The sequence below is a fragment of the Miscanthus floridulus genome, chromosome 1 (assembly GCF_019320115.1).
Source record: "Miscanthus floridulus cultivar M001 chromosome 1, ASM1932011v1, whole genome shotgun sequence".
In the NCBI taxonomy this organism is placed as follows: Eukaryota; Viridiplantae; Streptophyta; class Magnoliopsida; order Poales; family Poaceae; genus Miscanthus; species Miscanthus floridulus.
The window spans coordinates 78,519,210-78,533,388 of NC_089580.1; the positions used below are offsets into that span (position 1 = coordinate 78,519,210).

The 14,179-nt window shown below is 45.5% G+C and overlaps 2 protein-coding genes across 2 annotated transcripts in view; both read right to left on the reverse strand.

Moving 5' to 3' along the window:
• Positions 1-696: 696 nt before the first annotated feature.
• On the reverse strand, positions 697-5,476 carry LOC136487746 (uncharacterized). Its single transcript, XM_066484851.1, has 4 exons — positions 5,113-5,476; positions 2,801-4,693; positions 1,823-2,706; positions 697-1,688 (listed from the first exon to the last, which is right to left on the reverse strand). Exons 2-4 carry the CDS (start codon positions 4,691-4,693, stop codon positions 1,010-1,012), a joined length of 3,456 nt encoding a protein of 1,151 aa, XP_066340948.1. The 5' UTR covers positions 5,113-5,476; the 3' UTR covers positions 697-1,009.
• A 2,030-nt stretch (positions 5,477-7,506) lies between these two features.
• The window catches only part of LOC136487755 (uncharacterized), a 34,307-nt gene continuing 27,634 nt past the window's right edge, over positions 7,507-14,179 (reverse strand). The window contains exons 2-9 of the mRNA XM_066484862.1: positions 10,909-11,067; positions 10,635-10,736; positions 9,809-9,898; positions 8,776-8,868; positions 8,538-8,681; positions 7,935-8,042; positions 7,621-7,672; positions 7,507-7,541 (exon numbers count right to left, since the gene is read on the reverse strand). Coding sequence (XP_066340959.1) covers positions 7,507-7,541; positions 7,621-7,672; positions 7,935-8,042; positions 8,538-8,681; positions 8,776-8,868; positions 9,809-9,898; positions 10,635-10,736; positions 10,909-11,067 — 783 coding nt within the window. The remainder of the gene's footprint in view (positions 7,542-7,620; positions 7,673-7,934; positions 8,043-8,537; positions 8,682-8,775; positions 8,869-9,808; positions 9,899-10,634; positions 10,737-10,908; positions 11,068-14,179) is intronic.

The window sequence follows — 14,179 nt, forward strand, 5'->3', positions numbered from 1 at the left end:
GTGATATGCCGACGATGCCGAGTATTCACCGTTGGCCGTCCACTTCCAGATGGCGGTCTAAAGCCGTTGGCTGCAATTGGATATGCTCTAGGATCTCCCATAGGCTGACATAGTGAGTACTTGGGTGGTTATGGCCCCCGTGATGTCCGCTGGTGAAGGGCCTCCTTGACCGATGGTTGTCTGCGACGTCGTCCGATGGCCCTGTAGAGACTAGATCGATCCCTGAGGCAGCCATGGATCCACCCAGAACTTTGTCGTCACGCCATCGCCCAACACAACATTCATGGAAGATTGGCACATTGATGTGACCATTTTCTCAAGCTTAAAGCCGCAAGGAGTGCATCAAGTTTCAAGGATGCTGGAGCAAGGAGTGCTTCAAATCCAAAATCTAAATAGCCATCTAAAGGCTAGCTGACTAATGAAAATTCTACATTCCCAGATCAAACTCATCGAGGTCTTGTTTAGATTGGGGTTAGGAATCAATATTCGGCACTGTAGCACTTTCGTTTATATTTGACAATTATTATCCAATCATAGCCTAACTAGGCTCAAAAAATTCGTCTCGTAATTTACAATCAAACTGTATAATTAGTTATTTTTTTATCTACATTTAATACTCTATGCATGTGTCCAAAAATTTGATGTGATGGAGAGAGAGTGAAAAAACTTGCAATCTAAACAAGGCCCGAGCAACCCCAAAATGAGGGCAAGCTTCCAAAGCACAGTTTCACATCAAACTGAGGCCCCATTGTGTTAGCTTACATGATACACCAAAACGAACCCCACGAGAGGGTCCAGGGACCGAAGCTTACACCAAAGCACAGTTTCACATCATATTCAACTGAGTCCATATGAGTACTACTCTGAAAATCATACCAAAACATGAATATTAGTAACAATTTACTCCAATATTAACGGAGCGTGTCCTGGGTAATATAGCGCTTTGAAAAGATACAGCACACTGGATTTTATGAACAACTGATGAACCCATCAAAACAGAGCCAGTTCCTCATTCCTCACCAAGCAGATAAGCTGTATCCGCCCTAGAAGTAAGATAGGTAGTTGCGTTTACTGCATCCACGGAAGAACTATCACTGACCAGATCCTCCATGATCCGATTGAGCTGTGGATCACGCCTTTGTGGCAGCACCGGCAACCTTGCATTTGGAAAACGCAGAACATCCATAGCTTCCGCAATGGACGGTCGCTGGCTTGGTTCTGGTAGTGCGCACCAGAGACCCGTAACAAGCACATGCTCCATTTCCTTCTGGTCGAACTCGGCGTTCAGCTTTTCATCTGCTGCATCAAGAATCATGCTCTGATCATACAAACCACGTACCCAGGATACAAGAGCGGAGGCTCCATCTGACTGCCGCCTCGATGCCCGCTTGCCACAAGCGATCTCGAGGAGGGTAGCACCGAAGCTGTACACATCTGCCTCCGGGCAACGCACGCGGTTGTTGATGAACATTGGGTCAATGTATCCACGTGTCCCTGCAATAAGTTCTGTTATTCGTGGATCGGCTTCACGATCGAGGAGCCTTGCCGTCCCGAAGTCACCAAGCTTGGCGCTGTATGAGGCATCGAGCATGATATTTTCAGGCTTGATGTCTCCGTGTACGATGCATTTGTCGCAGCACTGATGGAGGTAGAACAAAGCAGAGCTCAAATCCAGTATAATCTTGTACCTAGCAGGGCAAAAAAGGTTGGTGATGAACTTATCAGGCAAATTAAAAAAAGGATGGTGTACATTATTCTCGCGTACTGTTTAATGAAACTACTGAGATGATGTTAGATAGACTGCTTATGCAAATTTGGGTACCTCCGTTGCCAAGATAAAATTGTACCGACACTGTAAAGATGCTTCTCAAGGCTGCCTTGAGCCACCAGTTCGTAAACGAGCAGGCGCTCTCTATTACTGCTGCACCAGCCGAGGAGCTGGACAATGTTTTTATGCCTCAGCTGGGTCATGACATTCACTTCTGACAAAAACTCCCTCTGCCCTTGCCAGGACGATGGTTGTACAGATAGCTTCTTGATGGCCACAGGGTGGTTCCTCAAGATGCCCCGGTACACCGGCCCAAAACCTCCTTCCCCAAGCTTGTTCTCGTCGTTGAAATTTCTTGTGGCAGCCGCCAGCTCGTTGTACTGGTATTTCATAGGTCCCGATACTTGCCAGAGTTCAAGTTCAACTAGGGGCTCATTTTGTTGCAATCGGTTCCCACACTTGTACCAAAGCAGAACTACAGTACAGCAGAACAAGATAGCTGAAGGTATGGCAACCCACAAAATCACGGAAGTTTTGCTTGTCTTGCGTGCTGACAGATAAGGTCCCTCTGTTCCGTTTAGCTTGTTTGTAGTCTCCTCAGAACCTTTGCCTGATTGGTCACTCTTTTGATTTGAGATCCAAGGTGCCAATGCTTTCTGATCCTTCCAAGGGCCATCAGCATCCCCTTCAGTCATTCTCGTATCAACGCCAACACTAGATTTGTCTTCTGTATCCTGGTTAATAGCAAGTAACATCCTACCATGAGACGGATCAAAATTGTTAGACATTCTGTTGCCACCCCCCCTTCTCATGCCCAAACTAGTATTCAACACCAGATCCAGATTTATTGCACCAAAGGTGTGAGCCAAGAACACCAATCCGAGTATGCTAACAGTAACTACCAGAAACCATGGCTGCACAACTAGATGATGCTCCAGCTGAATTCAAAAACGTTAAGAAGCGTCAGTAAGGGCTTTATTAGAATTGGTTATGGATTAGGATTAGAAAAGGAAAGGCGGCCAACAGACTTACCGACTGAAACGAGCTGTCTCTGGTCTGGGGAACAGTGGCTTCATCCTTCCTTGCGAAATGCTCAATCTGGAACATGCTCTTCTTGGACTGATTCAACTGTGGGAATGACGTCATCCTGCCAGGGCTTGGGAAAGATAGCGACACAGTGATGTGCCGCAAATAGATGAGAGTAGCCATATCTCTTGGACAGGATACCTTGCAGAAAGGAACGACATTTATGGTCTGCATATGGTATAGCTTGCTAGATGTGCTTGGGAAAACCAGCTCAACAATGCCACGGGAACTGAACAGGTTAAAGGTAATATAATGTAGATGCTTCATCTGATCAATAGATGCTGGGACCGAGAACATTTGTTTATGGTAATGTCTTGTCATAACGATCAGCACCCGCAGTTTACTCAGCCTCTTGAACATGCTCTCAAAAACTTCTTCGTTGATCAAGGGGTCCTGAAGCCTTTCCTTGTGCTTCACATCTGGTGCAGAGAAATTCTTCGGATCTTGGTCGTAGGACTCGTCCACAATGATCAGGGTCCGTAAATTTACCAAGTCCAGAATTTTTTCTGTGATATCTGCTCTATTGTTGGTCCCAACAAAAAGATGGCGGACCTCTGGTGGAATGTCTTGCGGCGAGTCATTCCAAACAATCCTATAGAAGTCACTTCCACCAACCCTGTCTGCCAACTCGTGCACCAGATCATGAATTGTGACGATCTCTGTATCAAGTACATCAATTCTTTGTGCTTGCAGAAACGAGATTGACAATAATTCGTCAAAGTAGCGCTGTCCTACAGATTCCAGTTCCTCTGTTGCATTACTCCTGGTTACAAACCCTTGTGCTATCCAGATGCGAATTAACTCATCTCGTTTTAACTCGTATCCTCTGGGAAAAGTGCTGCAGAATGCAAAGCATCGCCTGATGTCAAAACTAAGTTGCTGATAGCCCCACCACAGAGCTCCCATGGTCATATTCAGCACGTCAAGTTGCGCTGTCCTCTCCCAGAAACTGATATTTTTACTCATACTAAGTTGCTTTCCTACTGTTACTGCTGCAATAGGCGAGCGGTGTAGCTTCTTTGCAATCTTCCTCCCAAGACTTCGAAAACGTCCATCATCTGCACCTTGTAGTGCATGATGCATGAACATTGAGAAGTACTGCTCCTCATCTAAATCAGGTATTAGAATTTGCTCCTGAGCATCTAGAACTGCGGCTGCATCTTTTGTTTGAGAAGTAACCAGTATTCTGCTTCCACTCAGTGCAACACTGAGCGTATCAAGGAGAATTTTTTTGTCCTGCTGATTCTCATAATTGACCCAAAGATCATCCAGTACCAACAGAAAGCATTTGTGTTTCAATGCTTTCCCCAACTCTTCTTTTAGACTTCTAAGACTGTCATTAGATGGCCGGCTATGGGTGATCTGCTCCAGCATATCACGAAATATATCACCCAGGCTGAATATCTTCCCCACATGAATGAAAATGATAGGATTGAAATGTCCGGCGCCCTTCTCAAAGCCACAAACATATCGTGCCAGGGTACTCTTCCCGGACCCTGAAATGCCATATATGCCAATCACAGAATAAGGTTTTCTTGTACTGCAGCTTGGTCCATAAGCGTCTGATCCTTCGCGAAGCATTCTACATATAAGGTCACGCTCCTTGTGTCGACCAAATATCACCCGTTCAATGTTCATGTACAAGTTATGAATCTCCTTCTGCCTGCTGCTGCTTCCCTTGATAGTATCCACGACTGGAATTTCACTGCTGCTGCTTTGTTGACTCAACAGATGTGATGTCTTCAAGGCATGGACAATATCTTCTATCTTCTCGATTCTTTTCCTCAAGCTCTTTCTGTCAATAGTAGATAAGAAATACTCTACTGCAATGTCATTCATCTGCAAGGAACAAGCCAGTCTCAAATGATTGTCCTATCCACATATTTGACTAGTACACGCATGTAGTACTCATTTCAACCAACGTGCCATCATAGAACATGTGCAATCAACTTTTTACAAATGACTACCCCAATAAGTGTTCATCAGATAGGTTGTATCAAATGAAAAATGATAATCAGTAGTGCTACAATGATTAACTGTACTAATCCCACATTAATTGAAGAACATAACCACAAATTATCACATTATTATGAGGAATAGAGAACATCTTGATTGCCCTTTTCCAGATTCTTTAAAATAAAGGCTTCGATCCACTTAACTTTGATAGAGTTCTGTCATCACCTCATCTTCGTTAATCCTCATTATCTTTCCTGTTCCTATCTAGGTCTATAGGGTGTTCGCAGAGGATCAGACATTACCTGGTTACTTTTTATGCCAACAACTTCAGATGACCAGCCCAGGCAAAAACGAGCAATGGCAATTGCATTGGCTGACCAGTTGAGTATGGATTGGTAACAGTTGCTGAAGTTGAAGACAAGCCTGGACCAGCCACTGTGGCTTTGTAGCGTGGGAATGGAGGGTGCGTTGGAAACTGGTAGCACGGAACCACTTGATTTGCGGAGAGTGTCACCCACGAACCGCAAGCACCGCAGAAGCAGAGCTCGGCTGAGGACTTCGCATCGTCCAAACCTGGTGCCTCTGCCTCTGTTGAGTGTTGACTCTTTCCGCGATGCGGTGATAATCGATGAGGTCCAGGATGTCTTCTGCTTCCTCCAAGGCAGAACTGAGATCAGTTGTAAGTTTATAGAGCATCTTCAAATCAGCTTGAGATCCCTCTCCTATAGATCTCATCATCCTCTGCTTCTCTACATCTGTCAGCATATCCTTCAGTATTGGAACGGTGGAAGACTCCAGCTCCCGGAGCTTTCTTGGTGCGTCAAAGCTAAGGTCGAAAAACAATCCGCTCAGGAACTTGATGCTACTAGGAACCAGGAACCAAGTTAACACAGCTAAGCACCATGCGATGCCTGCTTGCACCCATGTAAATCCCCATGGATTAGCCATGAAGTGCTTTTCGAGGAGGAGAGAGTGGGCTGGAAGAAGGAAGGATGGATCTAGGTCTTGTTAACAGTATGCTAGTATGTTGCCTCTTGATAACGCGGTGTCGTGTAGACTTTACAGCGGAAGGCACTTCTTCGCAATTTCTGACGAGGCAAAAGGATGAAATATAATAAGGCTGGCAACGCGGAGGAATATATTAACTTACTCTCTATACTGTATGAGAGTGACAAGTACCACGTATTAATAATGAAGAATTAACTACTATATAAGTAAACTAAAAGATAGACTATAAAAATCCTTACAGCTAGCAGCAGGCTATATTATTAGTCTTGCTATATGAGTAGACAAAGAGATAAACTGTAAAAATTCTTGCAACTAACAGCAGGCTATATTATTAGTCTTGCTTTTAGTATACGTGTTAGAGCTACCCTAAAGTAGTCTCTTCACCTTTCCCCACCCATCTTTTCTGCCCTTACAGCTAGCAGCAGGCGCTCAGTATACACGTTGGAGCTACCTAAGGAAGTCTCTTCACCTTTCCCCACACATCTTCCATCTTTTCTGTCCTTACAGCTAGCAGCAGGCGCTTAGTATATACGAGTACCTTTCTCCACCCATCTTCTCTCTAAACACGGTTTCAAATCTATTCCACCCCTCATTCCCTATCCTAACTCTGATTCATGAACCAAACGTCGTAAGTGATCTCATTCGGGATGCAGGATATGATGATTTCTTAAACCAAACATCCCTAATTGATCAACATAAATGTTAGCCCTGTTGGTCTTTCAATAAGTAATTTATTATAAGCACATCGCACGCCTCGTTCAGGGCTCAACAGTTGGCACAAACACCATCACCCAGCGTCGGAACTCGGAACCCTCCCCTACCAAACGATGTGGCATATTTGCAGCACCCGTCACCTGTGCACTCTGTTTCGAAACAAACAAGTAATCAATGTACTTGTACACCAAGTGTCAAGGATGCTGAGTGTCAACTGTCAAGGATGCTGGAGCAAAGAGTGCTTCAAATCCAAAATCTAAAATCTAAAGCTGACTAATGAAAATTCTCCATTCCCATATCAGGCCTTGTTTAGTTGGGCGAAATTTGGAAATTTAGCTATTGTAGCACTTTTATTTTTATTTGACAATTAGTATTCAATCATGGACTAATTAGGCTCAAAACATTCGTCTCGCGATTTCTAACCAAGTTGTGCAATTAGTTTTTTTTCGTCTACATTTAATGCTCCATGCACGTATCGCAAAATTCGATGTGATGACTACTGTAGCATTTTTTGGGAAAACTTTTTGAAACTAAACACGGCCTCAACTTATCGAGCAACCTCAAATTGAGGGCAAAGCTTCCAATGCACAGTTACGCTAGCATCAAATTGAGGCCCCATAGTGTTACCTTACATGATGCACCAAAACGAGCCCCACGAGAGGGTCCATGGACCGAAGCTTACACCAGTAGTTACTGGGTTCGTCAAAGTGGGCCCAGTACCCCAGCACTCAGTATCAAGGTCTAACCCATCCCTAAACATGCATCACCTTCAACTGGATATAGAAAATCAGACTTCCGTAGCAGCTCGACGGTGAAATGGGTCCAACTAGTGCAAAAGTAATTGGATATAGTGCCTACTAGACGGCAAGCCATCACCTCAGCTCCTGCTGTAGAGCAGGCTAGCAGCTCGACAAAGGTGGAAAGGCAAAGGTCCAGCTAATTATAGTTAACTACATAAGTTGGTAACTGATGTATCAGATGTCACCACGCTCCTCAGACACGGCGCCACCTGCAATGTAGTGTAGCCAGTGATTTTTATGAAAGCAAGAAAAGAGAACTGGAATTGAGGGATGATGGATGTTGTGTACTTGCAAGCGTGATACCAATGTTCGCCTGGCGATCTGCCTCAGCATTCCACTCCTTCATTCAGAAGCAGGAAAGGGGTAAAATCAGCAGAGCACTTAGCAGAACAATAGAAACTAATGCTTCCTTTTTTTATTTTCTTTCAATCTGATGAAAGCAACCATTGCTGTGGTAGCTTGCTTAACTAAAGCATATACAAGTGGTCAGTGCTTGCAAATAACATCAACTGTGGTGCGAAGAATATCTGATTTGACCAATATCTATGATGCAAAACCAAAGAGTCTGCAAGCTTATATAAAACTATAAATGCACTGCATACCCGTCGAACATGGATGATCTCAAAGGAATGAAAGTTTTCTTTTAGCCTTCTCGCTTCTTTGCACAGCTCAATCATGTTCGGCTGCTTCACTTGCCAGACACCATTCACCTATTTAGGGTAGAGAAGGCCGTAAGAAGCAGCAACAACAATTTCTTAATACCATAATTCTCTGGTCCAATATTTCATTTGGAGAGGAACATTATCAATTGCACAATGACTGTAGTTCTCAAGAAAAGGCATAAATGATTCGACAATCTAAGTCGAGAGTACTTGTGCACATGTTCCATACTTTCAGAATATAAAATTGCACAAAGAACAATGCTAAGACAACATTGACAACGTTATTGAGCTTTGCTCAGTTACTGTATTTCTGTAGAGTGAAACAAGAGAAACACTATTTTTATTTTTAGGTAGAATAGTATGTAAAGAAAAAACACATCTGTACAGGTTGCTCTTCTGCTATTTTTTTTCCAAATTGCACTTGCCTCTTTCCTTAAGCAGGATGAAATGTCTATCATGACAAAACAGAGAAGCTAGACAACCAAGTAAAGTAAGGGATGAAGCTTTGATTACTTATATTACTTATAGTGAAAAAAGCCATACCTGATTGCAGACAAGTTGAGAGTCCCCATGTACTTTAATTCTCTTGAATCCATGCCGAATCGCATATTTCAGTCCTAAGATCAGGCCCCGATACTCAGCAACATTATTAGTAGCGACACCAAGACCCTCACGAAGCCGAGATATCTTCAAGGTTATGTGATAACATCAGTGAACCCAGAGATAGATGGAGCAACCGCAAACAATAAATTTTTTAAATGCACTAGGTATTTGATTATACCACTCTACCATCTTCAGTCATAAGCACAGCTCCAGCACCTGCTTTTCCTGGGTTCCCTTTTGAAGCACCATCAAAATGAAGAATACCCACCATCTGAATAACCAGATAAGTGCAAAACCCAGTATCAACTTATGCATGAAAATAAATATCATGTATGATGGGAACTGGGAAGCATCACAAGACATGAATCTGAATCATGCAAGTGCATAAAAACATGTAGCTAAGATAAATCAGTACTTGAGCCTTGCATTGTAATTTGTTTCTAGCACTACCATAAATCTCTTTTAGCTAGAATCTTTTGTATGCAAGAATGCAGACTTAAATGAACAAGCCTCGCAATCTGTTTGATTACCATAATTTGTCCACATGCAACACTTTCCCTCAACAGCACAAAGTAATATCATTTAAAAGGTATAAAGGGTTGATAGCCTTGTTGTTCTACATTAAGTTTCCAAACCCCCCCCCCCCATATAGATTACTAATGCACCAGTCTTTTCTAAGGACAGTGAAAAGTACACGGCACAAATAATATACAATAAGTCTCCAGAGGACAAGAAAAGTACCAGGACTCAGAGCCTCAAACGTAAAGGAAAAGAAGAAATCAACCAAAAGCCTGAAACCTAGATTTTGAACTAGCTTTCTTAAAGGACTGCAAAGTACAGAAGGTTCAAAAATTCTTCTCTAAATCATGAACTACATCTTGATTTTGGATATAAAATGCTACCATTCCAAGTTCAGAGAGTTTTTCTTTTTAAGTTGCCGAATACAAATTTAGTGGCAATAGATATGTGGTTCAAGACCTGTCTGGTCCATAATGTTACACAACGAAGTCTGGTTCATATTATCGCACAACAAAGTTAAAGAGTATTCACCATAGAATCATACTGAGTCAATACTGTTTAGTTTACTTGATACAGAGCATAATCTAGACAATATTTTCAATAAAATAGTTGCATGGAAACTGAAGAGACTGATAGGTGCAAGTATTGTGGAAAAGGTGGAAAGTAATTAGCCCAAACATGATTGAACTTACGTATTGTTTTGAGATAGGTTGTGCATCAACAGCTCCAATATGATTGAAATTTGCTGGCGAGATATGCCCAAAGGAACTAGATCTGGCTTCCTGCAGCATAAGCTCATCATACACATACAGCAAATGCCAATACTAACACAAGCGGTGAGTTGAGAGGTACATAATAAGCTTTTATGACTGAATAGGCACATTGAGATAATAGTGCTTGAGACACCATGCCAGTAAGGGAAAAAACAACTTGCCTAAGATTAAAGGTCAAGTTCATCTCCCATGGATTTCTAAATTTCTTATGTACATGTATAGTTTGTTTAAATCAGTACAAGCATGGATTCACATATACAAAATCCATGCATAGTTTCATTTGTTAATACGCATTTCACATCAGACATATGCCGATTTGCTAGGCAAGTTGCTTTGGAAATTAAATACTCCCTCCATTCCAAATTATAAGACGTTTTGGCTTCTCTAGATACATAGCTTTTGCTATGACTTAGATATACGCTATGTCTAGAAACATAGTAAAAGCAATGTATTCTAGAAAAGCTAAAACGTTTTATAATTTGGAATGGAGGGAGTACATGCTTATTTATGGTTTATGAACTTATGATGCCAGCCATGTGAAATACCATTACAAGGGGAAATGCATGTGTTAGAATTCTAATCTTCCTCTTTTTCATATCCACTCTGCCTTAGAGAATTCGAATCTTCCTCTTTTTCATATCCACTCAGCCTTTAGTTGGCATCTGAGGATTGTGTATCATATTAGACACCAATATGAGGATGATGTTGATTTTATTGCTGATATTTGAGTTCTTGCAATACTTACATGGTTCAGATCAACATATTGTGCTCCAGTCTGAGATGCTATAACATTATGGAAGCCTATATGATTTGGAGCCAGTTGATTTGGACTAGAACCAAGTATGTCCTGCAAAGAAAAGGATACTGGAAAATATGAGACTTCAATGAGCAGAAGATACGAACAAGAAAATATCCATATCTTAGCAGACAACCCGTGAACTCAGTAATTTTTACTAAAAGATTCCAATGTGCCAAATAGTGACGGAACTACACAATCAATGCAATCATCAGCACTTTACCTGGAAACTACAGGGCACAAGGGGACCAAGTACATCTTCCCTAAGTTCGGCTGCATTAATCACGTAAGTAGCATCACTTAGCCCCCGTGAAGACAGGTATTCCTCCTTTCCTCTGCTCCAAGAGTGACCGTTGTAGGCACTTGCAGCAGGACCAGATACCTTTAAGAGAAGAGAAGAGAAGCAGCAATCTAAGGAGATAATGTCCATCACAAAATGCATGCAATTGACAAGACTTGCATTTCTAAAATTCCTTAGGGACATTGATGTAGCTTCAGTGAGATTTCACAATATTTGTTTACATTTTGAAGAACAATAGAAGAAAAATAGAATATAGAAAAATACAGTTGAATAGTTCAGCAGCAAGACAGTCTGCTGCTAACTTTTGCCAGATCAAACAAAAAATCAAAACAAAACATAGCTAAAATAATGTAATACAACACGTGCTTGATGGGAGTTTCATTACTGTTTCAAGGTAAGGGGTATTGTGCAAGGTTGAATGACCCCTTGTTTAGTTCGCGAAAAGTTTTTCCAAAAAGTGCTACAGTATCCATCACATCGAATCTTGCGATACGTGCATGGAGCGTTAAATGTAGACGAAAAAAAACTAATTGCACAGTTTGGTTGGAAATCGCGAGACGAACGTTTTTGTCGGGTACCATAAAAAGGAGTCCCCTAAGCAAGAGCCCAAGCTAATTGCTTAAACCCTTTAAAAATCAAAGCCAAGAGATAACTATTGGCTTAACCCCAACCATGTCCGAGGCCACCAACTCTCCGCCTCGATCGAGGCCTCGCACGAGTGGCCTCGGACGATCTACCGATTCTCCGTCCCGCACGAGGCCCTGCGCGTGAAGCCTCAAGCCTCGGACGAGGTGCCGATTCTCCGCCTCGCTCGAGGCCGGCTCGGCAAACAACCCCGCCGCCTCCGCCTCGGCCGATCTCCCTGACAGAACGTCACGCCCAATCAATGCGACCAACCACTCCCACGACATCAGCCGGACGACGGCTCGACACGGCGGAGTGGCCGACGAGACGCAAGTCACATCGAAGCCATGCCGTCCAAGACAGGACAGGGCAGGGGTTACCGGCCGCTGTGCTCGGTATTGTGCCCACGATCGGCGCCCACACTGCACTGTGCTACCTAACCCCTGCTCCAGGAACAACGCGGCGTGGGGAGTCAAGTCTGGGCCACTATAGCCTCGGAATCAGTGAACAGGATCAACTGCTCCCTCCACGCCTCGGCAGTCTACCTCAGGGTCTCGGCAACCTTGGGATTCGCGCCCCCAAGCCCCCCACGACGGCTCGGCCTCGGCACCAACTGAGCCTCGGCTCTTCACGCGGTCAACACACAGCGACCGGCACGTCGCCCGCCTCCCATGTCGCACAGGATCGGATGTGACCGGCGCGTTGCTCCAGCACTTCAAGGGCAGGACCACTCCATCGACCATGCCGCCACAGTAACGGGCTACAGGGCTCGGACATGCCGCCTCTGTTCGCACGATGCCACGTAGCTAACACATGTATCACCCCTGTCCCCCCCCTTCAACTATAAAAGGGAGGGACCAGGGCCGTTTCTGGGGGAACTAAGGGGATAGACGAACACACACTCGACACTCTGTAACGCGCACGCTTCCCCGCTACCTGAGATCAACATCTCAAGCAACCCACACCGCTCCACGCAGAGACCTAGGACTAGCTCCATCTCTCGCCCTACTTGTAACCCCCTACTACGAGCATTTTGGTGTAAGAAATACAAGATCGATCTCTCAGACTGGACGTAGGGCACCTATCGCCTGAACCAGTATAAACCTTGTATCTCTTTGCATCACCATCCGGGATTAGGGGCACGCAGTATATTTTCACTAGTTAGTCGAGGACCCGCAGTCCAAAACACCGATAGTTGGCGCGCCAGGTAGGGGCCTCTGCGTGTCAGCTTCATCACCCCAACGAGTTCCGGATGGCAGACCCCGTACGACCACTGCATCTCGGCACGGTGATCTGGTTCGGGAGCCTAGAGTTCATGTCTCTAGGATGTGAGTACGATATGGTACTCCTTACACCCCGAGCCCCACCGACCAACGACGACATCATGCACCAGCAGCCCAGGCACAGACGGCGCCCGAGCGGTCGCTCTCGTCGCGCTCGCCAAGCACGACACGAGCGGAGCCACCCCGACACCACACGAGCTCATGACGACACACCGTGTTCCACCGGTATCCCATGCCCAGCTGTTGGCACAAGGTCCCTGGTTGGAGACCTGTCTAGCCTGAGCCTAGACAAGGGAAAGACGCTGGTGGCGTGCGGCGATGCCCCGTCATCAAGCTCTACCCCGCCGCCTCCTGAGGAGTCGACTTCGGCGGAGCAAACCTTGGCGATGGCACCATCCCCGTACCCCTTCGGGTTGAGAAATGCCACCGCCACTTATGCTTCCGCCTATGCTTCTGCTCACGCAGAACCCTTAGGACGCCACCAACGCTTTGCGCTTGACTTCGATACCACGACTTTGACCCACACCCACGCTGACTCCTCAGAGGAGGACGAGGCATGGGCTAGGGCGGACTTCTCCGGACTTCGTGACCCTGAAGCCATGCGCCGCTTCCTGGCCGCGAGCGACTACTGCTTCGGCTATTCCAACTCTGACGACGAAGGCACTTACGACCCCACTCGCGAGTGCTTCCACGTCAGACTCGGGATGCCGAGCGTAGGCGATGAGGATGAAGGGGCAGGCAACCGCTCCCTGCTTCGCCAGGGAGCAGGCGACGCCACACCTCCACGCGTTGTCCCACCGGCAGCACAGAACGAGAACCCTACCCCTAGACAACTCCAACGCTCGGACCTGGAGCAGCTCCGTGAGCTTCAGGCCAAGGTCGAACAAGACCGACTCCTTTTGTAGCAGCTTTGAGACACTCTCAAGCAGGAGCAGCGAGGTTGCGGTGATGGCAGAGGGGCCCGGTAGAGGGCTCGCGACGTTCACCACCGCATCAACGACGACGAAGGGGGTGAGCAACCCTCAATCTTCAATCGCGCTAGCCAGAACATCGCGGCTACGGCGATGCTAGTCCGAATGATGCCTGAGCCCTCTACCACAGAGGGGCGACGGGTCCTTGGCGAGCTCTAGAATCTCCTCGAGACCACCGCGGTGCAGCAGGCCAAAAGTTCTGCCTCCTAACGGCACGGAGGCGCCTCGGAGCTTCCCATGGCACCGCCTCGGCAGGATGGGGAGGCCTCGGTTTGCCCTGAGCTCGCTCGGGCACCGACAGCCGACAGGATCCCC

What these genes read in the sequence shown, in the direction of transcription:
- LOC136487746 (XM_066484851.1), bottom strand. Translation starts at nt 4,693, where the DNA reads ATGAATGACATTGCAGTAGAGTATTTCTTATCTACTATTGACAGAAAG. An exon ending in GAGACAGCTCGTTTCAGTCG is followed by an intron (nt 2,707 to 2,800) that starts GTAAGTCTGTTG and finishes TTTTGAATTCAG; the next exon opens with CTGGAGCATCATCTAGTTGT. An exon ending in ATTTTATCTTGGCAACGGAG is followed by an intron (nt 1,689 to 1,822) that starts GTACCCAAATTT and finishes TTGCCCTGCTAG; the next exon opens with GTACAAGATTATACTGGATT.